The 27,402-nt window shown below is 43.1% G+C and overlaps 1 protein-coding gene across 3 annotated transcripts in view; it reads right to left on the bottom strand.

Moving 5' to 3' along the window:
- GNPTAB (N-acetylglucosamine-1-phosphate transferase subunits alpha and beta) overlaps positions 1–22,186 on the bottom strand; it is a 169,180-nt gene extending 146,994 nt beyond the window's left edge. Inside the window, exon 1 of one of the 3 annotated variants that reach the window (XM_073575175.1) lies at positions 21,876–22,186. In XM_073575175.1, the coding sequence (XP_073431276.1) occupies positions 21,876–22,004 (129 nt within the window). In that variant the 5' untranslated portion in view covers positions 22,005–22,186. The remainder of the gene's footprint in view (positions 1–21,875) is intronic. The other 2 variants (XM_073575174.1, XM_073575176.1) reach the window with 2 other exon arrangements.
- Positions 22,187–27,402: the final 5,216 nt, after the last annotated feature.

Genomic DNA, 27,402 nt, shown 5'->3' with positions numbered 1-27,402 from the left:
TCCCCCCCCCCCCAACCAGCACTTGATTAGGTGATACATAATTAATTAATTTGTTGCACAAGCACTTTTTCATGATCTAGGCTGTATACACACAATAGACCTTTTTTCATTTCCTTATGTATTTATATCAGATGTAATTTAGGTTATATATTGGACCACATGGTTAATTACTTATTATCATATTGTTAATAATTTGTTTTTTTGAGTTCATATTATGCACATCAGTCATCCTTCCTTGTGTTATTGTTATATTTTCCAGATTCCCCCACATTTTTAATGGTGTGGTGGTTTTATTTATTGTACACATAAAATTCTTTTTTCTATATTAGTCAGAAAAGATAGCAAAAACCTGGTGACAGATTTCCTTTAAAAGCAGTCTTTATGGGCATGCAGGTTATAGAAAGGTGAATAAAATGATGCCTGGACATTTACAATACAATTACTTATCCCACATTTCACTTTTTCTTTATGCAAATGAGTTAAGATCTATCGGCCGGACATATATATCGTAATGAGAATCTGCCTCCAGGGCGTTTTCTAAATGAAAGGGAAGGTTACCAGTGTAAGACATGTAATGACTGACAGTCCGCTCTCCTGAACTACATGTCTCACACTGGTAATGCCCCCTTTCATTTAATCCCTTTACCCCCGAGGGTGGTTTGCATGTTAATGACTGGGACAATTTTTAGAATTCTGACCACTGTCCCTTTATGAGGTAATAACTCTGGAACACTTCCATGAATCCTGATGATTTTCTGAGAATGTTTTCTCATGACATATTGTACTTCATGATAGTGGTAAAATTTCTTTGATATGTCTTGCGTTTATTTGTGAAAAAAAATGGAAATTTTGCAAAAATTTTCAAAATTTCGCAATTTTCCAACTTTGAATTTTCATAGCCTAAAATCACAGAGATACAGTGCCTTAAGTATTTGGCTCCCTGGAACTTATTAACCTTTCCCACATATCATGCTTCAAACATAAAGATACCAAATGTAAATTTTTGTTGAAGAATCAACAAGTGGGACACAATTGTGAAGTTGAACAAAATTTATTGGTTATTTTAAATTTTTGTGGAAATTCAAAAACTGAAAAGTGGGGCGTGCAATATTATTAGGCCCCTTTACTTTCAGTGCAGCAAACTCACTCCAGAAGTTCATTGTGGATCTCTGAATGATCCAATGTAGTCCTAAATGACTAATGACGATAAATATAATCCACCTGTGTGTAATCAAGTCTCTGTATAAATGCACCTGCTCTGGGATAGTCTCAGGGTTCTGTTTGAAGCACAAAGAGCATCATGAAGACCAAGGAACACAACAGGCAGGTCCGTGATACTGTTGTGGAGAAGTTTAAAGCCGGATTTGGAAAATTATTTCCAAAAATTTAAACATCCCAAGGAGCACTGTGCAAGCAATTATATTAAAATGGAAGGAGTATCATACCACTGCAAATCTACCAAGACCCGGCCGTCCCTCTAAACTTTCATCTCAAACAAGGAGAAGACAGATCAGAGATCAGAGATGCAGCCAAGAGGCCCATGATCACTCTGGATGAACTAGAGAGCTCTACAGCTGAGGTAGGACAGTCTGTCCATAGGACAACAATCAGTCGTACACTGCACAAATCTGGCCTTTATGAAAGAGTGGCAAGAAGAAATCCATTTCTCAAAGATATCCATAAAAACTGTTGTTTAAAGTTTGCAGCAAGCCACCTGGGAGACACACTAAACATGTGGAAGAAGGTGCTCTGGACAGATGAAACCAAAATCGAACTTTTTGGCAACAATGCCAAACGATATGTTTGGACTAAAGGCAACACAGCTCATCACCCTGAACACACCATCCCCACTGTCGAAAATGGTGGTGGCAGCATCATGGCTTGGGCCTGCTTTTCTTCAGCAGGGACAGGGAAGATGGTTAAAATTGATGGGAAGATGGATGGAGCCAAATACAGGACCATTCTTGAAGAAAACCTGTTGGAGTCTGCAATAGACCTGAGACTGGGACGGAGATTTGTCTTCCAACAAGACAATGTTAACAATTGTTAACAATTCCGAAAAGAGGGAAGAATAGGAAGCATTTAAGGAAACCAGGGTGGATGAACACAGAACTTAAGCACATTGCTAAAAAGGAAGAAAAATGTTTATAAAATGGAAAGAGGGAGGCATATCTAAAGAAGAATATAATGCTGTCTGCAGAACTTGCAGGGCACAAATCAGATTAACTAAAGCTGACAATGAATTGAGGCTTGCAAGAGACGTCAAAAGCAATAATAAAGGATTTTGGGGATATGTCAAAAGTAAAAGAAAAGTCAAAGATGCTATAGGATTTTCACAGGATGAAAATGATGAAATGGTAAGACAGGATGTTGAGAAGGACAAACTATTAAATTCCTATTTTGCATCCGTTTTCTCTCAGAAAGGAAATGTAACATCAACTGTTCTTCACTGTCCTATTAAGGGAATAGAAGAATCCAGGATATCTACAAACAGAAAGATAGTGAGGAAACACTTAGCTAACCTAAATGAATTAAAGTCTCCAGGTCCAGATGAATTACACCCCAGAGTACTGAAGGAGATAGCAGAAGAAATTTTTTAACCCCTCTCCACAATCTTTGAAAATTCTTGGAGAATAGGAGAAGTCCCAGAAGACTGGAGAAGAGCAAATGTTGTTCCTATCTTCAAAAAAGGGGAAGAAGGTGGACCCAGGCAACTATAGGCCGGTGAGTCTGACTTCTATGCCAGGAAATATCTTTGAACAAATTATTAAACAACATGTATGCAAGTACCTGGATAAGAATGAAGTGATTAAACAGAGTCAGCATGGGTTTATAACTAATAAATCATGTCAGACTAACTTAATTTCCTTCTATGACAGAATCACTGATTGGGTGGATCAGGGAAATGCTGTAGATATAGTATATCTTGACTTCAGCAAAGCATTTGACAAAGTATCTCACACAATCCTTATTGAATAAATGGCTAAGTATGGAATGGACAAGGCAACTGTTAGATGGATTCATAACTGGCTTAATGATCGGACCCAAGGAGTGGTCGTAAATGGCTGCACATCCAGTTGGAAGAATGTCTCAAGTGGGGTACCACAGGGCTCTGTCCTGGGCCCTGTATTGTTCAACATCTTTAACAACGATTTAGATGAAGGAATTGAGGGTAAACTGATTAAATTTGCTGATGACACAAAGCTAGGAGTGATAGCTAATACTAGAGAAAAGAGAGAGAGGAGTCAAAAAGATATAAATAAACTGGAGCAGTGGGCAGCAACTAACAGAATGGTTTTTAACAGGGAAAAATGCAAAGTACTACATCTGGGCAATAAAAATGAAAAAAGCATATACAGAATGGGAGTAATAGCGCTGAGCAACAGCACATGTGAAAAAGACTTGGGTATACTAATAGATCAAAGACTGAATATGAGTCAACAGTGTGATACAGCAGCAAAAAAGGCAAATGCAATTCTAGGATGTATTAACAGAAGCACACAGTCTAGATCACGTGAAGTCATTATTGCCCTCTACTCCTCTTTGGTCAGACCTCATCTGGAATACTGTGTCCAGTTTTGGGCACCACATTTTAAAAAAAGACATCAACAAACTGGAGCAAGTTCAGAAAAGAGCGACCAGAATGGTGACCGGTCTGCAAACCCTGTCTTATGAGGAAAGGTTGCAGGATTTAGGAATGTTTAGCTTGCAGAAGAGAAGACTGAGAGGAGACTTAATAGCTGTCTACAAATATCTCAAGGGCTGTCACATTGTAGAAGGATCATCTTTATTCTCATTTGCACAAAGAAAGACTAGAAGCAATGGGATGAAACTGAATGGGAGGAGACACAGATTAGACATTAGAAAAAACTTTTTGACAGTTAGAGTGATCAATGAGTGGAACAGGCTGCCATGAGAGGTGGTGAGTTCTCCTACAATAGAAGTCTTCAAACAGAGGCTGGACAGACATCTGTCTGGGATGATTTAGCGAATCCTGCTTTGAGCAGGGGGTTGGACCAGATGGCCCAGGAGGTCCCTTCCAACTCTACGATTCTATGATTCTAATGATCCCAAACATAAAGCAAAATCTACAATGGAATGGTTCACAAATAAACATATCCAGGTGTTAGAATGGCCAAGTCAAAGTCCAGACTTGAATCCAATCGAGAATCTGTGGAAAGAGCTGAAAACTGCTGTTCACAAACGATCTCCATCAAACCTCACTGAGATTGAGCTGTTTGCCAAGGAAAAATGGGAAAGAATTTCAGTCTCTCGATGTACAAAACTGATAGCGACATACTCCAAGCGACTTGCAGCTGTAATCACAGCAAAAAGTGGCTCGACAAAGTATAAAGTTAAAGGGGCCAAATAATATTGCATGCCCCACTTTTCAGTTTTGGAAAATAAACAAAAATTTAAAATAACCAATACATTTCTTTCAACTTCACAATTGTGTCCCACTTGTTGATTCTTCACCAAAAATTTACATTTGGTATCAATATGTTTGAAGCACAATATGTGGGAAAAGGCTGAAAAGTTCCAGGGAGCCGAATACTTTCGCAAGGCACTGTATGTCACATAAAATACTCAATAAGTAACATTTCTCACATGTCTACTTTACATCAGCCCAATTTTTTTTTGTTAGGAAGTTATAAGGGTTGAAAGTTAAACAGCGATTTCTCATTTTTGCAACACCATTTTTTTTTAGGGACCACATCACATTTGAAGCCACTTTGAGGGGTCTATAAAATAGAAAACACCCAAAAGTGACACCATTTTAAAAACTTCACCCTTGACGGTGCCCAAAACCACATTCAAGAAGTTTATTAACCCTTCAGGTGCTTCACAGGAATTTTTCGAACTTTTTTTTTCACAAAAAATTTACTTCAGATCCAAATTTTTTTTATTTTACCAAGGGTAACAGGAGAAATTGGACCCCAAAAGTTTTTGTGCATTTTGTCCTGAGTATGCGGATACCCCATATGTGAGGGTAAACCATTGTTTGGGCGCATGGCAGAGCTCGGAAGGGAAGGAGCGCCGCTTGACTTTTTCAACGCAAAATTGGCTGAAATGGAGATCGGACGCCATGTCGTGTATGGAGAGCCCCTGATGTGCCTAAACAGTGGAAATTGCCCACCAATGACACCGTTTTGGAAGCTAGACCCCCCCAAGGAACTTATCTAGATGTGTTCCCAGCCGGGCTGAGCTGCGATGAGATCAGGTGAGATCCCCGCTAGCACAGTGAGCGTTCATGGTTTTAGCACAGATCTCACCGAAGTCACCGCAGTTCAGCCCGGCTGGGAACGCAGCGTCAGTAACCGGGGGTGACGTCACAGAGGTTACATCCGGTCACTGGGTTCTATTCTTGATAATCACCAGCCTTACTGAAGCTGACAGCTGAGAGTTGCAGTCGCCAGCTGTGAGTTTTGCCTGGCTGGTTATAGAAAAAACAGGGGAACCCACGCCATTTTTTAAAAATGATTTATTTACAGCGCAGGAGCGACTTATGAATACTCCCATCTGCCACTCATGCTGTCACTGTTATTAGCAGTAGCAGGAGTAAGTTGATATGAGTAATAGTCCCATCAGCCGCCGTCTGCTGTCTCTATTACTTAAATGTAACTCGCCAACAGAGCAGGGAAGAATGAGGAGAGCCATGTTCAGCACCCAACGCCGGGAAACAGCGCTTACCGTAATGCTTCTTCCCTGGCACCCGTCCATGTGGTACTGATGCGACAAACGCATGCCACACGTGTGCCGCAAAGTATTACACACACGGACACTGACCTCTCATGTGCCGGAAATATCAGGACGTGTGAAAAATGCTTTATAGCAGGTTTTATGTTTGGCTGCTGTCACACACAAAGACGCTTTTTATTGTAAAAATAGTTTTTGCACCATCACATTTTGAGACCTATAACTTTTACATATTTTGGCGCACAGAGTCATGTGAGGTCTTGATTTTTGCGGGACGAGTTGATGTTTTTAATGGTACCATTTTTGGGTACATGAAATTTTTTGATCACTTTCTATTCCGATTTTTGTGAGGCAAAATGAACAAAAAACAGCATGTTATTCCACTTTTTGTTCGGCGATATGATGTCGGGTTGTTGCGGACGTGGCAATACCAAATATGTGTACTTTATTGTTTAGATTTTATTTTCATTCAAATATTTATTTAGTGAATTCCGGAAGCCAGCATAGAGCTGACAGCCCCTCTGCCTTTGGATATTCTATCACTAAATAAATATTTGAAAAAATCTCAACAATAAAAGTACACATATTTGGTATCGCCACATCCGCAACAACCTGACCTATTAAACTGTCCCACTCGTTAACCCCTGTAGGAAACACCATAAAAAAGGCAAAAAACAAATGTTTTATCATACCACCGAACAAAAATTGGAATAACATGCGATCAAAAAGACAGATATAAATAAACATGGTACCGCTAAAAACTACATCTTGTTCTGCAAAAAACAAGCCGTCATAGAGCTCCATCAGCAGAAAAATAAATAAGTTATAGCTCTCAGAATACCATCTCCCCTATCTTGTATGCCGCAGTCCATGCAATGAATGATTATAGCTTTCAGAATAAAGGACTTTTAACCATGAAGATCCGGTGAGAGTTCTGCTTTTCATCTTTCTTTTTTGCAATATTCACCTGAAACTTAGCATTTGCACCCACCGATTATGATCTAAAAAGTTGCCATGTTTATTGAACAATTGTATAAGCCATTGTGAATTGGTGCCTTCATACTACTTTTTTCTTGCATAAGATTCTCAGGGAGATCACTGTCTGGCCTATAGATCTTAACAGCTCATTACATACAGTGGGGGAAATAAGTTTTCAATCCCTTGCTGATTTTTTAAATCTGCCTACTGATAAAGACATGAACAGTCTATAATTTTCGGGGTATGTTAATTTTTGAGCTATAGAACATCAAAAATAAAATCCAGAAAATCACATTGTATAAATTATATAAATTTATTTGTATTTTGCAATGAGAAATAAGTCTTTGATCCCCTACCAACCATTATGAGTTCTGGCTCCTACAGAACAGTTAGACGCTCCTAAGTCAACTCGTTACCTGCATTAAAGATAGCTGTCTTACATTGTCACCTTTATAAAAGACTCCTGTCCACAAATTCAATTAATCAGTCAGACTCTAACCTCTACAACATGGGCAAGACCAAAGAGTTTTCTAAGGATGTCAGGACAAGATCATAGACCTGCACAAAGCTGGAATGGGCTACAAAACAATAAGTAAGACACTGGGTGAGAGGGAGACAACTGTTGGTGCAATAGTAAGAAAACAGAAGAAATACGAACTGACACAGTTCAGTGGGACAGTGGTTTACCTGCATATATGGAGTATCAGCATACTCAGGACAAATTGTACAACTTTTATGGTCCCATTTCTCCTGTTACCCTTGGTAAAATAAAACAAATTGGATCTGATGTAAATTTTTTGTGAAAAAAGTTAAATGTTCATTTTTTTAAACATTCCAAAAATTCCTGTGAAACACCTGAAGGGTTAATACATTTCTTGAATGTGGTTTTGAGCACCTTGAGGGGTGCAGTTTTTAGAATGGTGTCACTTTTGGGTATTTTCTATCATATTGACCCCTCAAAGTGACTTCAAATGTAATGTGGTCCCTAAAAATAAAATGGTGTTGCAAAAATGAGAAATCGCTGGTCAACTTTTAACCCTTATAACTTCCTAACAAAAAAAAATTGGTTCCCAAATTGTGCTGATGTAAAGTAAACATGTGGGAAATGATACTTATTAAGTTTTTTGTGTGCCATATCTCTGTGATTTAAGAGCATAAAAATTCAAAGTTGGAAAATTGCTAAATTTTCAAAATTGTCACCAAATTTCCATTTTTTTTCACAAATAAACGAAGTTATATCAATCAAATTTTACCACTAACATGAAGTACAATATGTCATGAGAAAACAGAATCACCAGGATCCATGGAAGCATTCCAGAGTTATTACCTCATAAAGGGACAGTGGTCAGAATTGTAAAAAATTGGCCCGGTCATTAACGTTCAAACCACCCTCGGGCGTAAAGGGGTTAAGGTTATATAAAAGAGTGTTTCGATACTCCAGCATTTGCGAGTCCCTTTCTAGGATGGGAATCATCTGTAAAAATTTGGAATTATAACGCGGATCTAATAGAGTGTCAACCCAGTAGTCAACATTATTCCTAACTAACTATACGGGGATCATGTTGCAGATAGTGCAGCAAGAAGGCACTGTTCGTCTCTACCATGAGGTCCAAGCCCATGCTGTGTGGGTGGCTGGGTAACAATGAGGCTCGTTTCCTCCATCCCCTCCCGCCAACCACGAACAACAGAGAAGGGAGGATTATCCTCTTCATTCGACAGTTGCTCACCCATAACCTCTTCCTCCTCCATTTGCTCCTCTGATCTGGCACCTTCGATAACAGTTTGTCTGTTATCAACAGCCCCCCTCGATCGCAGTAATCCACCCTCCCTTGTCATCCGCCTGTGTGACGACAGTTTGGAACTTTGAGATAATGTTATCCTTTCCGCAGCCTCCTCTGCTTCCTCCTCTTCTCCTAGGACCACCATCTCCTCCCACAGGCTATTCAAAGTCTACTCCAGCATATAGATTACCGGAATAGTGATGCTGATGACGGCGTCAGCGCTAACCATCTTAGCAGCCATTTTGAAACTGTGCAGAAGGGTGCAGAGGTCCTTAATCTGTGCCCACTCTGTAAACGTGGTATGTGCCACCTCCGTACTGCCTCGGGCCAGGCTATACGACATGACATACTGCGTCAGGGCTCGTTGCTATTGCCACAGTCACTGCAACATGTGCAGAGTAGAATTCCACCGTGTCGGCACATCGCATATCAACCTGTTAACTGGCATGGACAAAGACCTCTGTATCAATGCAAGTCGATGAGCACAGGGGTGCGAATGGTGGAAATGCGCACACAGCTTACCTACTTTCTGGAGCAGCTCACCCAAGAGAATAGTGGCTGAGAAAACGCTGTATAACTAGGTTGAGGATGTGAGCCATGCAAGGCACGTGTGAGCTTGCCTCGCTGTAGGGCCGCCACCAGGTTCGCACCATTATTGGACACGGCCTTCCCTGGATGCAGGTTCAGCTGAGAAAGCCATTGATCAAATAGATACCAGCGCTGTGGTAACCAAGGTAAACAGCGGGTTTATAAGCACCGCAGCTCACCAGCGATCATGTAGCGACACACCAGCGATCCTGACAAGTGCATATCATTGTCTGGATCACTGGTGAGTCGCTATGTGTGACGGGGCCCTTAGCAACAAAAAATTAGATTTTAAACTCTGCACCACCTCTGCACACAGGGCTGTGGAGTAGGTGAGCCAAACTGCCAACTCCTCAATTTCCATGACACCGACTCCAACAAAATTGGTTCCGACTCCGAATCAGCCCTGCCAGAGCTGTGAAGTCGGTAAGCCAAACCTCCGGCTCCTCAATTTACATGACACAGACTCCACCAAAATGGACTCCCACTCTAACTCTACAGCTCTGTCTGCAAACAGCTGAATTTCAGGGACAGTAAATTCAAAGTTGAAATATGGCATGCTGCACCATGTTAGGTTGCTTTTACACTTACCGTGTTTTTGTGGGCTGATTTTGCTGCCCCAATAGATTCCTATGGGGCCGCAAAATCAGCCCGCAAAAATTCCATGGTGCGCCATCTACCATACGGCCATGGGGGCTGTATTTGCGGCCGTAATAAAAAAATCGAGCTTGCTCGATCTTTTATACGGCTTACGGACACTGCCCCCATTGAAAAACAATGGGGCTGCAAAAACAAACGGAAGTTTGTTTTTAAATGCACCATCACTTCCGGTTTTGCGGAACGTCGTTTTTTTTCCCCCAATACTATTTCCATAGTATTGTAAAAATAAAAAACGGCGATCCGCAAGCTTTTTTTGCGGCTCGTTATTGCGGCGGCCCATACGGCCGACAAAAACGGCGATACGGCCCTCTAGAACGGGCCGCAAAAAATGCAGTAAGTGCAAAAGTAGCCTAGTCACAGAAAAAAGAATTATCTGAGTGTGGATGAGGCCTGTATGACAAAGAAGTTATGCTGCAAACAATCTTAAAGTTAGGTCACTTACTGTATGCCGTTAATAACAATTTTTTTGTGGCCTATGGATCAGGCCTCTGTAACAAATTAGATGCTACAAACTATTTTTGAAGTCAGGTCCCTTACTATAAGACGTTAATAACAAAAGAATTTTTGTGGCCTCTGGATCAGGCCTCTACGGCTTAATTTCAACACAAACAAATGACAAAATGTGATACGGTGGGTTGTCTAACTTTTTGCAACTGAAAAATTATAATTTTCTTTTATGTGCCTTAGGTCTGCACACAGGTTCATATTACCGCCACAACATGACAATGTGGGATACAGCAGGCTGCTTCACATTTAGCAACAGAAAAAATTATAACTTTATGTGCCTTAGGTCTGCAGACAGTTTTATTTCACCACAGCACTAAATGACAAGGTGGGATACAGCAGGCTGTTTAATATCTTTTCACTAGCTACATGTGAATTAGAATGCTATACTCATGCATGGATCACAATAGAAGCAGCGCACAACACGTGGCCTCCTGGATTGGTCTGTGGACCTCAGTAACGTCAAAAATAGCAAAAAAAAATGCTGGAACGTAAATTTCACAGCCACACTGGACACAAGCTACCTACAGTATCTGACTGATATCAAACCTCCTATCTAACTAGCTACAGTGTGGGATACAGCAGGCTTTTCCACATTTAGAATGCTATACTCGTGCATGGAGCACAATAGAAGCAGTGCACAACACACTTGTAGGACAAAAAAAGTTGTTGGATCACACAGCTGAATAATAAAAAAACAATTCTTCTTTACTTCACACCATCATAAAAACATGTAGATATATCCACAAATAGATAAAAACAGAGTCACATTCCTACGCGTTTCTGGCTATCAGCCCTTAGACCACTTGTAGGACATGTGCTCTGCTGGCTTTGTCTGAGAACCTCAGAAATGGCCCCAAAAAAAAAAAAATTCCATAACGTAAATTTACAGCCAGACTGGAGACTATGTAGCTACACTATCTGACTGTTATACAACCGCCTAACTAACTAGATAAAATCTTGCTGTTAACAGTTTCAGCATCAGGAGCAGCCTCTCTGCGCTGTTAGAGTGTCAAAATGGCGCTAAAACAAGATGTCCGCTATTTATATGGAGAGGGACATGTGATTTCAGCAGCCAATGACACAAACCGTAGTGTCAGGACATTGTGGGCGTTTCCTGTGCCCTGATTGGCTGGCCGCAACGTGCATACATAAAGTTAGGAAAAAATATATAAATGACTGCTGTGCTTACAAAAACACCGGCTCTGAAAACCCCATCCCCTCATCAAACACGTACCAAACACTTTTACCGAATGTTACCGATTTTATAACATTTTGCTCGGGTGTCCGATCACAAATCCGAATGTGCCATATTCATGCCGAATTTATGTTTGGCGATCGTTTTCAGAACAATTTCGCTCATCACTAGTCGTGAACTGCCATGGCAAACATCAGGACCACACAATCATGTTCTCAGGATGCCAATGGGGATAAAGAGGTATGATAGCCCCCACACTCTTTTAACCATTTATATGAAGTAGTCATTATTGACAGCAGCATCTAAGGAGATAAACAGATATGGTCAGTGCCAACACTGATCGAGGCTGATGCAGCAAGTTGTCAGCTGTAGTGTACAGCCGACAGCTGCTGGATTGTCACCTGTATGGGAATGCTAGTCTCATATCTCAGGTCAGTTAAAAAGACGTATTGGTGGTCATTAAGGGGTTAAAAAAAAATTATATTTTCCTTTAACACTTCTGATAGATTTCATATACATACTGACAAATCACATGTCTGCTTGAAACTGATAAACAGATTATTTATATGGCCATCTGACAATGTCAAGAAAGATAAAAAGAGAGCGGTTGCTTGATAAAACTGCCCAGACATTAAACCCCCACACAATAGAAGCAATAAGTTGTAAGCTTCCTAATTACAAAACGGAGGGTCACCTTAGAGAATATATACAAGCGAGAGATGAGTGAATCGATTTGCAGGACCGCGATCCAGTGGGCACAAAAGTAATCACTGACCGCTGGACAGAAGACCTGCCTTCCAGTATTCACAGTACCTCTTCTTATTAGTAAGCCCAGTACAACAACACGCATTAGGCACTCCACAATGATGACATCAGGCCTGCAAATCAGAAGAAGTGCTGGTCATTCCAGCAGGTAAGAAGTGGTTCTCAGGTCTACCGTCCGATGGACATGGAATACTGATGTGGCTTCTGGATGGCGCATGCAGCATTTCTAACAAACACCAGTTATCTTATAGTCCAAAAACACCCCAAGCACTAGTGTAGGGGATATACAGTTGTGGCCAAAAGTATTGACACCCCTGCAATTCTGTCAGATAATACTCAGTTTCTTCCTGAAAATGATTGCAATCACAAATTCTTTGGTATTATTATCTTCATTTAATTTGTCTAAAATGAAAAAACACAAAAGAGAATGAAGCAAAAAGCAAAACATTGATCATTTCACACAAAACTCCAAAAATGGGCCAGACAAAAGTATTGGCACCCTCAGCCTAATACTTGGTTGCATAACCTTTAGCCAAAATAACTGCGACTAACCGCTTACGGTAACCATCAAGGAGTTTCTTACAATGCTCTACTGGAATTTTAGACCATTCTTCTTTGGCAAACTGCTCCAGGTCCCTGATATTTGAAGGGTGCCTTCTCCAAACTGCCATTCTCTCCACAGGTGTTCTATGGGATTCAGGTCTGGACTCATTGCTGGCCACCTTAGAAGTCTCCAGTGCTTTCTCTCAAACCATTTTCTAGTGCTTTTTGAAGTGTGTTTTGGGTCATTGTCCTGCTGGAAGACCCATGACCTCTGAGGGAGACCCAGCTTTCTCACACTGGGCCCTACATTATGCTGCAAAATTTGTTGGTAGTCTTCAGACTTCATAATGCCATGCACACGGTCAAGCAGTCCAGTGCCAGAGGCAGCAAAGCAACCCCAAAACATCAGGGAACCTCCACCACGTTTGACTGTAGGGACTGTGTTCTTTTCTTTGAATGCCTTTTTTTTCTCCTGTAAACTCTATGTTGATGCCTTTGCCCAAAAAGCTCTACTTTTGTCTCATCTGACCAGAGAACATTCTTCCAAAATGTTTTAGGCTTTTTCAGGTAAGTTTTGGCAAACTCCAGCCTGGCTTTTTTATGTCTCGGGGTAAGAAGTGGGGTCTTCCTGGGTCTCCTACCATACAGTCCCTTTTCATTCAGACGCCAACGGATAGTACGGGTTGACACTGTTGTACCCTCGGACTGCAGGGCAGCTTGAACTTGTTTGGATGTTAGTCGAGGTTCTTTATCCAACATCCGCACAATCTTGTGTTGAAATCTCTTGTCAATTTTTCTTTTCCGTCCACATCTAGGGAGGTTAGCCACAGTGCCATGGGCTTTAAACTTCTTGATGACACTGCGCACAGTAGACACAGGAACATTCAGGTCTTTGGAGATGGACTTGTAGCCTTGAGATTGCTCATGCTTCCTCACAATTTGGTTTCTCAAGTCCTCAGACAGTTCTTTGGTCTTCTTTCTTTTCTCCATGCTCAATGTGGTACACACAAGGACACAGGACAGAGGTTGAGTCAACTTTAATCCATGTCAACTGGCTGCAAGTGTGATTTAGTTATTGCCAACACCTGTTAGGTGCCACAGGTAAGTTACAGGTGCTGTTAATTACACAAATTAGAGAAGCATCACATGATTTTTTGGACAGTGCCAATACTTTTGTCCACCCTCTTTTTAATGTTTGGTGTGGAATTATATCCAATTTGGCTTTAGGACAATTCTTTTTGTGTTTTTTCATTTAAGACAAATTAAATGAAGATAATAATAACAAAGAATTTGTGTTTGCCATCATTTTCATGAAGAAACTGAGTATTATCTGACAGAATTGCAGGGGTGTCAATACTTTTGGCCACAACTGTACAGGCGCTTCTCACAAAATTAGAATATCATCAAAAGTTCATGTATTTCAGTTCTTCAATACAAAAAGTGAAACTAATACTCTATAGACTCATTACAAACAGAGTGATCTATTCTAAGTGTTTATTTCTGTTAATGTTGATGATTATGGCTTACGATGAAAACCCAAAAGTCATTATCTCAGTAACTTAAACTAATTAACAAAAAAAACCTGCAAAGGCTTCCTAAGCGTTTCAAAAGGTTCCTTAGTCTAATTCAGTAGGCTCCACAATCATGGGGAAGACTGCTGACTTGACAGATGTCCAAAAGGCAGTCATTGACACACTCCACAAGGAAGATAAGCCACAAAAGGTCATTGCTAAAGAAGCTGGATGTTAACAGAGTGCTGTATCCAAGAATATTAATGAAAAGTTGAGTGGAAGGAAAAAATGTGGTAGAAAAAGGAGATCAAGCAACTGGGATAACCTTGGCCAAGGAGAAAAAGAAGTGGACTGTTGTCAGTGGTCCAAGGTGTTGTTTTCAGATGAAAGTAAATTTTGCATTTCAATTGGAAATCAAGGTCCCAGAGTCTGTATGAAGAGTGGAGACACACAATCTAAGCTGCTTGAGGTCTAGTGTGAAGTTTCCACAATCAGTGATGGTCTGGGGAGCCATGTCATCTCCTGGTGTAGATCCACTGTGTTTTATCAAGACCAAAGTCAGCACAGCCATCTACCAGGAAATTTTAGAGCATTTCATGCTTCCCTCTGCCGACAAGCTTTTTGGAGATGGAAATTTCATTCTACAGCAGAACTTAACACCTGTCCACACTGCCAAAAGTACCAACACCTGGTTTCAAAACAACAGTATCATTGTGCTTCATTGGCCAGAAAACTTGCCTGACCTTAACCCCATAGGGTGTTGTCAAGAGGAAGATGAGAGACACCAGACCCAACAATGCAGACAAAAGCTGAAGGCTGCTATCAAAGCAACCTGGGCTTCCATAACACCTCAGCAGTGCCACAGGCTGATCGCCTCCATGTCATGCCGCATTGATGCAGCAATTGATGCAAAAGGAGCCCCAACCAAGTATTGAGTGCATTTACTGAACATACATTTCAGTAGGCCAACATTTCGGATTGTAAAATAATCTTTTCAAGCTGGTGTTATAAAGTATTCTAATATACTGAGATAATGACTTTTGGGTTTTCATTAGCTGTAAGCCATAATCATCAAAATTCAGATAGTAGTATGACGGTCAAAAGGGAGCGCCAGCCGTGCGTAGTTAGCGGAACAATGCAGCTCCAGCCGGGTGCCTTTAGAGAGGAGGGTAATTGCAATTCTGGATAATAACCCGGTCAAAAGGAGCGCAGAGCAGGGAGATGGTGGATTTAAAAGCTTCTTTTTATTAATGCATAGTCCACAAGGCGTTTCAATAGAGTCATCTGTCTTCCTCAGGTGGCACATTTTAGTGGTGGCTTCAGTTCATGATGGAAGCCACAACACTGAGCTGATGCTTCATACAATGTCACCCCATTGACTTTTTTATGGTCAGTGTTCCCGCCATTTAGATGGAAAAATTTGTGAGGTATGCTGTGTTTGTGGCCCCAAAGTTGCTACACCACTATATACTACTTCTGACCTTTCAACACTACATCCTGCATTTTTAGAAATTACAACTTTGGTTAAAATTTTTAACCCCTTAGTGACAGAGCCAATTTTGTACTTATGACCAAACCAATTTTTACAATTCTGACCATTGTCACTTTATGAGGTTATAGCTCTGGAACGCTTCAACAAATCCCACCGATTCTAAGAATGTTTTTTCGTGACATATTGTACTTCATGTTAGAGGTAAAAATTCTTTTTATGAAAAAAATGGAAATTTGGCAAAAAAATTGAAAATTTTTCAATTTTAAAACTTTTAATTTTTGTGCCCTTAAATCAGAGTCATATCACACAAAATAGTTAATAAATAACATTTCCCACATGTCTACTTTACATCTTCACAATTTTGGAAACAAATTTTTTTGTTAGGACATTATAAGGGCTAAAAGTTGACCAGCAATTTCTCATTTTTCTAACAAAATTTACAAAGCCATTTTTTTAGGGGCCACCTCACATTTGAAGTAAGTGTAGAGGTCCGGGTGGCAGGCTGGGGCGGAGGGTAGCGTGCTGTGGTATTTAGGTGGTGTGGCTGGTAGGCGGCGGAGGTGTGCTGTACTCACAGGAATGGGGGGTGACCCGCTTCTTGACGTCGATAGGCACGAGACAGAGGCAGGAATTGTATTCAACAGGTTTGCTTTTATTGGCCGCCCTCACGACGACCAGAACAAAACACGACAGATGTTTCACACTGTTATCCTCCTGCAGACAGGCCCCGGTACCTTCACTTGTACACTTTCTCCATCAGGCGTACTTCGTGGCTCTATCCGCCATGGCTGCCCTAGGCCAATCCACCACGGCGTTTCACCTTACAAAGTCCACCAATAATCCAGGTCCTCACAGGCCGTCTCTGCCTGTGACCAATGTCCTATAGGGTCACCCCCGTGACCGTTTCCACTGTCCAAAGTCTCTGAGGGGTTTCCTTTGTGTGACAGACTCTCCTAACCTGTGAGCTCCCCTGGCTGACTGAAGCTTCTGGAAGCTTACCTCAGTATTTATTCAGACAGACCAGGTAGCCCCACCCTCTGTCACCTGACAGTCACCTCTGCCCAATCAGAGGTTCCTTGACCTCTGGCAGTTATGTAACACTCAAATGACAGTTACAAAATCACTGCCATCGGCGCTCTCCAGTGACCTCTGATGGGCAGACTGCCACATGACACCTGCTGTCAAACTCTCTGTCTCCCATCACAGACAGAACCCATAAGTTTGGGGGGTCAATATGGCAGAAAATATCCAAAAGTGACAACATTCTAAAAACTGCACTCCTCAAGGTACGCAAAACCATATTCAAGAAGTTTATTAACCCTTCAGGTGCTTCACGAGAACTAAAGAAATGTGGAAGGAAAAATTTACTTTGGAACCAAACTTTATTATTTTCATAAGGGTATCAGGAGAAAATGAAACACAAAATTTGTTGTGCAATTTCTCCTGAGTACATAGATACCCCGTATATATGGGGGAAAGCCACTATTTGGGGGCATGGCAGGGCTTAGAAAAGGGGGGGGGGGAGCACCATTTGACTTTTCGAACACAAAATTGGCTGAAATCAATGATGGCCACTATGTCGCGTTTGGAGACCCCCTGATGTACCTAAACAGTGGAAACCCCCAATTCTAAGTCCAATTCTAACACAGCCCTAACCTCAACCCTTACTCCAACACATCCCTAACCATAACCCCAACACCACAACCCCAACCATAAACCTAACCCTAGCCCAACCCTAACCCTATGTATAACCCCAACCATAACCCCCACACCCTAGCTATAACCCCAACGGAAAAATGGAAAAAAATATTTTTATATTTTATACTTTTTACCTAGCTAAGGGGGTAAAGGAAGGTTTGATTTACTATATTTTTTATTTTGATCACTGTGATAGGGTCTATCACAGTGATCAAAATGAACCAATATAAGAAATTTATTGTTGCTGGATGCCGGCCGGCAGATCTCGGCGGGAGCACTGCACACGCGCCCACCATTTTTTTCCCGGAAGAAGAATCCAAGGGCCGGGGGGGGGACCCAATTTAATTTCTCTCTTTTCTGATGTGCTAGATCATATTAGAGGGGAAAGAAATAAATGAGAAAAATTACTTTTTTTTTTTGCGGTCACCATTTTTCAATGAATAAAGGTGATCGCAACACTGGAGCAGAAAAAAACCGACCCGAATCATGTTCTCCGGGGTCTCGGCTACCCCTGGTAGCCGAGACCCCGGAGATTTTCCAATGCTGGGGGGCGCTATAACCTTATTTCTCAGTGCCATTAAAAAGTGGCCCTGAGGAATAAGTACCCTTAACTGCCGCCATTAAAAGGCGTATCGGCAGTCGTTAAGGGGTTAAACTGCAGAAAAACCTGAATTTGATCTGATGTAATCACAGGTGATCAACTGTTAAAGAAAGCGTAAACTGCTGGCCTACCCACTTACTTATACATGTAGATGAGAATACTGGTTTATAACTCAATAGAGTGAACAAAAAACTGGGCATGTTGAAACCAATGGGTATGCTTCCATGCTCAGTATTTGCTGCAGACTGGACGCTGTGTACGGCCGCAGCGTCCAATCCGCAGCGGCCAGATGTTACGGCATAGTGGATGGGATTTTATTAAATCCCATCTCCACTATGCGTTCAAAGACGCAGGTGGCAGATCTGCGTAACCGGACATGCGGTGCGACTTTATAGACCACAGCATGTCTATTTATCTTGCAGAGACGGTCAGTCTCCGCAAGATAAATAGCACCGTCCTATGTAAAGGAAGCGGTGATTCAGCATGGTTCAATGAACACATGCGGAATCACTGTGCGTACAAAAGCCGGCAGCACTTTGGACAGAGCGGGGATCTGCTGCCTTCAAAGCGCTGACAATACTGAACGCGGAAACATACCCTAACACACCTCTATCCCCTAACATCTGCCAATGGCGGACAGTCATTATGACTTCCTGCACATCTTTGTTAATTAATCTCATCAATATCGGTGGTCCATACAAGTTTTCTATTATGTGTATGGCCTGCAGCAGAGGACATCACCATTAGAAGATGGGAGGTGCCACTGATTATTGGGTGCCAAAGGCCTGGAAAAAATTTGACAGCAGAGTTCCTCCCATGCATGGAAGACCTGAGATAAAGATGACAAACTGAAATAAACAGATAATCCAGCATCCAATGAGCTTTTCATAAAATCAGCCAAATTTATGCATATAAAAATCCACATAGCGCCAGTGTGTATAGTCTAGCCAACATGTTTCATTCACAAGTAAGGACTGAAACTGTCCCAAACATGTCGTATAGACCATACACACTGGCTCCATGTGGATTTTAACATGATTTAAATAAGGTTGGACGTTTACATGAAAATCTCCCTTGATGATGGAATTTTTTTTCAAGGGACAGCCTCTTAAAAAAAAAAAAATCTTCCAAAACAAGTGAAAAAAAGCAGAAAAGCAGAAACATTTGTCTCACTGTGTACAGATAATGCACACGGAGTTTGCGGCCATGGCCCAGCATATATGTCGGACAGTGCCTACAGGCCGGGTCACACTAGCATGTGCAATGCGATAAACTCGCACGAGTCTCTCGCCTCAATACCCGACACTGCCGCCGGCGGTTCGGACCGGAACGCTCAGCTGCACAGAAATACATACAGCCGCACACTCCTGTCCCGAGTGCTGGCTATTCATGAGAGTTTCTTGCATTGCACACGCAAGTGTGACCCCGGCCATAGCCTACATGGATGTTGTGGGGGAAAAAAAGGAAGTACACCACATGTTATATCTTTTCTAACGAGGGCTCTCTATACAGGACAAAGCAATTTGTTGCATTTTCCTATATAGGAAAAGAAACAGTAGAAAGACAAAAACAGATGAAACAGAGGCCAAAAGGACAATCTATTAACCCCTGTCTGGTGAATAAGGGCTTATGGTAAAGTATTCCCTTTTCCAGGCTTATATGTTCAGCTAAGTGCACAAATGCAATGAGCATTATATATGTCCATGTTGCAAACAGACAGCATCCTATCCACCCATCTTTCCCTTGCAAGGCTTTAAAGGGAATCTGTCACCCCATTTTCGGCCTATGAGCAGCGGCCACCGCCATAAGGTGCTTATCTATTCTGTAATGCTGTAGATAAGCCCCCGATGTAACCTGAAAGATAAGAAATACGGCTTAGATTATACTCACCCAGGGGTCGGTTGCGGTGGGTGTCGCGGTCCAGTTCAGCGCCTCCCATCTTCTAGAGATGACGTCCTCCTTCTTACTTCTGCTGCGGCTCCTGTGCAGGCGTACTTTATCAGCCCTGTTGAGGGCAGAGTATAGTACTGCAGTGCGCAGGCGCTGGGAAAGGTCAGAGAGGTCTGGCGCCTGCGCACTGCAGTACTTTACTCTGCCCTCAACATTGCAGATAAAGTACACCTGCGCCGGAGCTGCGGCAGAAGTAAGAAGGAGGACGTCATCTCTAGAAGATGGAAGCGCCGGACCGCGACACCCATCGGATCGGACCGGACCGGACCCCCGGGTGAGTATAATATAACTCATTTTTCTTATCTTTCAGGTTACATTGGGGTCTTATCTACAGCATTACAGAATGCTGTAGATAGATAAGCCCCTGATGGTGGTGGCCACAGCTCATAGGCCAAAAAATGGGGTGACAGATTCCCTTTAATTGCGAGCTATGCCTGGATTTCTTTCACTCCCCCTTCAGATGGGACCTGGTTTGGCACTATGAGACGTAAAACAGTCATAGGGTCCACCCAAATTCAGGCACAACTTGATGTGGTGGGACGGCTTCTGCACTCTTTGATCAAAAAAAGCTAAGTACCTTTACATTCTTAACATTTACAAAACCACTGGAGTTCATGTATTCATTAGTCACAGTGTGCAGACACATCGTGTCTGTTTGCATCTGTGCATTGTCCATTAACACCACAAACCCATTCAAGGTTTGATTTGCAAATGAGACCAAATTCAGACTTGCCTACATATTTTTTTTTTTGCTGACAATATGTCTGCAGAAAAAAAAAAAGGACCATTGGGTATAATGTGTCTGTGTGCTTCCATAAAAATGAAACAGATAGCCCATTACAGCACAGTACGTGAAGAATTGAAATGTGAATTCATTGTGTGCCAGGATGGATATATACTGACGCAATGATGCTCCCCATGAGCACAGACTACAGATCGCCACATACAGAATACACTACACTATCCAGCTTCTATGACACTGAGGATAACGCTAATAAATCGGCCGCTTCTGAAGAATTTCCCACTAAACAGGAAATAATAAGGACCACTTTCCCGTGAGAACCGGCCAGAAATCATTATCTCGCACTGCTCCATATGGCAGAACATTATATCAGAAACGCTAACATGGGGTCAGCCCTACACAAGTGCAGAGAAAACCGTCTACTGGTGGTCGGTAATCATCCTGAGCGAAGAAGCACAATATTCCGGGACCACAATGGGGCGAAGGTCAACAGCAAGTGTCATCGGGGGGAAGGAGGAGACAGACTGCAAGAAATGAGTTCATACAGCAGGAGCTGCTCACATGTGCACCCAAAATATTATATATACACACACACATTGTGAGCAGCAACATACTGTATGGACTCATATATATATATATATATATATATATATATATATATATATATACACATTGTGAGCAGCAACATACTGTATGGACTCATATATATATATATATATATATATATATATATACACATTGTGAGCAGCAACATACTGTATGGACTCATATATAATATATATACACACACACATTGTGAGCAGCAACATACTGTATGGACTCATATATATATATATATATATATATATACACACACACACACATTGTGAGCAGCAACATACTGTATGGACTCATATATAATATATATACACATACACATTGTGAGCAGCAACATACTGTATGGCCTCATATATATATATATATATATACACACATTGTGAGCAGCAACATACTGTATGGACATATATATATATATACACACACACTGCAAGTTTGCAGACGAAAGACATATATATACACAGACAGGGTGAGGCAGAAGTAGGTTTGGCCCACCGTAATGTATGTATGTGCAGATATATATTTACACATACATACAAACAGCTGGCAGGTGTCAAGGAAAGGGTTACCCACCTCTCCAAACTGCAGAGCCGAGACGATCATCAGCACCATGCCCCCAAAGCAGAGGTAGAGGCCATACCTGTGGGACAGGCAGGTATAGGTCTGTCTCTGCAGGAGTTTCAGCACGGAGTTGAGCACCATGGCAGGACGGGCAGCATCCCTCAGCCACCTTCGCCAGTCCCTGCCACCAAGTCACGTGTAACACAGCCAGACGCTGTCACCAACTCCCGGAACCAGACCTGAGCAACCGAGCTCCGATACTGCGCACACTCACACAGTCGCGTGGAGCGATGACGTCAGCGCTCGATTGTATGCCCTGGGCCGTGTGGGCTGGGCTGTGCGGGGTGTGTGTCGGGTGGGTGACGGAAGTGGTAGACGCCGGCTGAGTTTACGATTGTGCTGAGGACTGAAATGAGGAACTTCATCATGGAGCCTTGTGAAGGGAGGACTGAGGGGCTGCACTATGGTCCCTTGTACAGATGGGGATGAGGACCTAGGACACTGAGGATGTATTTTGGAAAGGGTTAAGGTAACTTGAGGGGGGGTGCATAGGGAAGATTATGATGAGGAACAGTGTGGAGAAGGGGGGAAGATGAGTGACTGTGGAGAAGGGGGGGAAGATGACGGGCAGTGTGAAGAAGGGGGGAAGATGAAGGGCTGTGTGGAGAAGGGGGGGTGATGAGTGACTGTGGAGAAGAGGGGCTGTGGAGAAGGGGGGGATGATGAAAAAGGGGAGTGAGACAAAAGCCTCGGTGCAGCAGGAGAAATTTCTTAACCTGAACTGCGGTGAACTGTGTGCTCGGCCCTGCACCTTGCTTTCTCACAGTGCTAGCGGGTATCTCACTGAGGTCACTATAGTTCAGGGGCCCAGCTGGGAACGCAGCCTCAGCGACCGGCAGTAACCTCGATGTCGTCACCACTGATGCGCTCGCAGCAGCTCAATCCTGAGTGGTTCTCAGCCTGAACGGTTGCATCTTGGCACCGTCCAGGTTGAAAACTTTATCCCCAGACATGGATTATGGCGTGGGACAGAACGATGGACTGGCGATGGATATGGTTTGGTTTTTATTTTATTACAGGAGACGTCATCTTCTCCCGCAAAAAACGAGCCGCCACACAGCGTCATCAGCGAAAAAATAAAAAAGATAGCTCGCAGAATAAAGCGATGCAAAAATAATTATTTTTTATATAAAATTGTTTTCATTGCATAAAAGCGCCAAAACATAAAAAAATCGACCTAAATGACGTATCGCTGTAACCGTACTGACCCGAAGAATAAAACCGCTTTATCAATTTTACCGCACGCGGAACGGTGTAAACGCACCCCCCTAAAAGAAATTCATGAAACGCTGGTTTTTGTTCATTCTGCGACCCAAAAATAGGGATAAAAATTGATTAAAAAAAATGTTACGTGCCCGAAAATGGTACCAATAAAAACGTCAACTCGTCCCGCAAAAAATAAGACCTCACATGACTTGGTGGGTCAAAATAAAGAAAAATTATATCTCAATATGTGGTGATGCATAAACTATTTTTACAATAAAAAGCGTCTTTTAGCGTGTGACAGCCGCCAAGCATAAAAACCGCCATAAATAGTAAATCAAACCCCCCGTTATCACCCCCTTAGTTAGGGAAAAATAAAGTTAAAAAAAAAAATGTATTTATTTCCATTTTCCCATTAGGGTTAGGGCTAGAGATAGGGCTGAGATTAGGGTTAGGGGTGTGTTGGGGTTCGGGTTGCAGTTAGAATTGGGGGTTTCCACTGTTTGGGCACATCAGGGGCTCTCCAAATGCAACATGGCGTCTGATCTCAATTCCAGCCAATTCTGCGTTGAAAAAGTCAAATGGTGCTCCTTCCCTTCCAAGCTCTGCCGTGCGCCCAAACAGTGTTTTACCCCCACATATGGGGTATCAGCCTACTCAGAACAAAATGCAAAACAACTTTTGGGTCCAATTTCTCCTGTTACCCTTAGGAAAATAAAAAATTGGGAGCAAAAATATTTTTGTGGAAAAAAAATGATTTTTTTATTTTCACGCCCGGGCGTTATAAACTTCTGTGAAGCACTTGGAGGTTCAAAGTGCTCACCACACATCTAGATAAGTTCCGTTGGGGGTCTAGTTTCCAAAGTGGGGTCACTTGTAGGGAGTTTCCACAGTTTAGGCACATTAGAGGCTTTCCAAACGCGACATGTGAAAAATGAGGATGAATGAACTCATGGAGATCAACATCCAACACTGCGGAGACACCATCACATGTTTCTCAGCGCAGTGATTCTAGAGCAAAGCCCCCATCCCTTATGGGAAATATGTAAACATATGCAAAACACAAGCCGCGGAGACACCATCACATGTTTCTCAACGCAAGCAATGACTAGCCAGTAGTGATGGGCGAGTCCTAAATTACTCGGAATCGCTTGACTCTAGCGAGTCCGAGCCCGGGACTCGCTACTCGTTGCGAGTCTAGCGAGTCCAATGTTAATGAATGGGGAAGCGAGTCTTAGCGAGTAATGTGCGATTTACAAATCGCAGATGTGTCTCGGAAAGCGCTTGCATTGGCGATTTGTAAACCCCACTCGCAACAGTTTGTTGCTGCTGTGTCCGAGTCCAAACTCGCATTTGTTTGTCTTATTTAGCGCCAATGAGGCGAGGGAAGCGATTTTCTCTAGCACACACCATGCTTTGAGCAAACAGGAAATAATCCGAGTCGAGTTGACATACGCACACACACACAGAGCAATACAGAGCAATCATGGCCCGTGTCACTGTCAACACGCTGCAGTTGATTGATCTGGTGGATGCTCGGCCCCTGCTTTGGCTCCCCACTGACCCTGCCTATGGGCATAACATCCAGCGGACTACAGCCTGGAGGGAGATCGCTCAAGTGATGTTCCCTGCACTGCTACGGCCACGACCTCGTCCCTTTGCAACCTCTTTTTTGGGAAATTGTGGTTTTTGTGACATTGTTGACAAATGCACAGTCACCGAGATGGAGTTAGGTGGTGCTGTAGGCGTCACTTGCTGGCGGGGTAAGTGTGTGTGCTGACACCTAGCAGTGAAGCTGCACACTAGTCCCTGCACTGTGCACTGCACTGTAAGGCTTGATCCTCCCTGCCTGCCTGCCTACAGTCTACACAGTACTCCTCTGTCCTGGTAGCTCTCGGAAGAGCTGTTTGGGTTTAATATAAGGAATCTTGAAGTTTCCCTACACTAACTGACAATCCCTATGATCTGCTCAAGCATCTACCTCACCCTGCTCTATCTCAGATCTCTCAGGAATGTAGAGGAAATGGCGGTGGAAAAGGCTTATATACAGCCTCGCCTCTCATACATGACATAGGCATCACGATGGACAGAAGCCAATCATAGTCCTGCCACAACCAACATTACTGAATATGATTGGCTAACATGCTTGTCCATCTAAAAAAGTTTTCTGACCTAACACGCTAGGCTGTCTCGGAAGCTTTGTAGGAACATAACAGATTCTATATTTGCGAGTCCTGAATCCAGTATACAGGACTCGGGATTCGTAGACTCGCTCAGACTCGCTCACAATCGCTGTGTGTTGACATAGGCTGTCTTGGAAACTTGTAGGAACATAACAGATTCTGTATAAGCGAGTCCCGAATCCAGTATACAGGACTCGGGATTCGTAGACTCGCTCAGACTCGCTCACTATCGCTGTGTGTTGACATAGGCTGTCTTGGAAACTTGTAGGAACATAACAGATTCTGTATAAGCGAGTCCCGAATCCAGTATACAGGACTCGGAATCGTAGACTCTCTCAGACTCGCTGTTGACAGCGATGTGATATAGCGAGTCTAGCGAGTGAGAAAAAAAAACTCTGACAAAACTAGGATTGCCATTGACTTGCATTGGACTGTTACTGTGCGAGTAATCACTGGGAGACTCGCCGAGTAACGAGTCCAGCGAGTCCCTTACTATTCGCCGAGTAACGAGTCCTAGCGAGTAGACTCGCCCATCCCTACTAGCCAGGTCTTTCCCCGGGAAGGAACAACCACGGGAAGGGCAGTCTCCAATGAAGGAGACCACCTATGCCAAAACATGGTATCCATCCACAGACAGCTGCTTATTGCCCCTTATCATTGTGGAGTAGGAAACTGGCCAGTAGGAGCAATGCCTAGTAGAAGACTGAAAAATGAGGATGAATGAACTCCTGGAGATTAACATCCAACACTGTGGAGAGACATCACGTTTCTCAACGCAAGCAATGACTGTCACGGTCACGCGTGGCTGGACACGGCGCCTCCAACAGGGCGGATTTAGATGACACACGTGACCCTAGATACACCGCCTCCAGAGGGGCGAATTTAAATAAAACGTGCAGCTGGATACGCCGCCTCCAACTGGCGAATTTCAATATTACACGTATATATACAATAAGGGTAAAACCTGGGTAACATTAACAATGAGGGCCCTGCAATAGGTAACGGGAAAGTGGAGACCTCCTGAACTCCCCTGAGCCAGAGTCCCTGCACTCCTAACGTTCCTATGCCGGTTCCGCACCGGGCAACGCACGCGTACCTCAAACCCTGACTCGCCCTGCACCTAAACCCTCACTAGGGAATAGGTCGGTGCAGAAACTAATCCCACCACTGCACTAAACACACAAAAGGGAAAATGACAATACAGGGGGACACCCTTTATGCTCTGTTGCTTACGCTCCCTGCAACAGAGCCCACCACCTGTGTGCATCTTCTCCAACCGGATCTATCACCATAACCGGATCCATCACCATAGTGCAGCCTTGGAGCAGAGTCCACCACCAGTTGCAGCTGCCCAGTAAACAGAGTCCCATGGATGAGTCCAGCTTCTGCCAAAAAGTCGAGCATGCTCGAGTCCAACTTTTCTGCCAATAAGTCAAGCATGCTTGAGTCCAGCTTTCAGCAACCAAGTCCAGCATGGTGAGTGCAACACTATACCATAGTCACCACTCCACCAAGCCATGCAAGCACTTCCTGCCGACACCATAACTGCGACTCCACCACGCCATGCCAGCCCTTCTTGCAGACATCATAGTTGAACTCCACCAATCCATGCCAGCACTTCTTGCAGACTCCATAGCTGCTACTGGAACCCTCTGACTGGGCTGCCCAGGACTCTTTGTTAGGAGTGGTGGAAGACACTAAATAAAAAATATAAATAAAGTGCCTTCACCACTCGGGGTCCACCGTGCGGTGGATGGAAAAACCGCTGCTAGTAGAGGCAGAGCACAGGGTTAACTGCACCAACTGTGCACTGAAGCAGACTCTGTTATATTCACAGAGCTGCAGGCAAAAGCATACAGAAAACGCTGTGTCTGTTTACGGTCACAGACCCCAGCGATGCAGACACGGTATTCCTGGTCACAGGAGTAGCCTTAGACGACAGGACTACTCCGTCTAGACCTACCGTGAAAATAAGGTCCGTGGCGTTGCAACTGCGGGCGCTGTAGTAAGCTGCAACTGCAGCGCGGCAAGAATTGAGCCGCTGGCAATGTGCTGCAAACACGCTGGCGCAATGCAGACGCTAAGCTGCTGAC

The sequence above is a fragment of the Dendrobates tinctorius genome, unplaced genomic scaffold, assembly GCF_039654945.1.
Source record: "Dendrobates tinctorius isolate UK_male_01 unplaced genomic scaffold, ASM3965494v1 ptg000043l, whole genome shotgun sequence".
NCBI lineage: Eukaryota > Metazoa > Chordata > Amphibia > Anura > Dendrobatidae > Dendrobates > Dendrobates tinctorius.
Note: the sequence above shows the minus strand (reverse complement) of the source record. Positions and strands in the feature narration are given on the sequence as shown.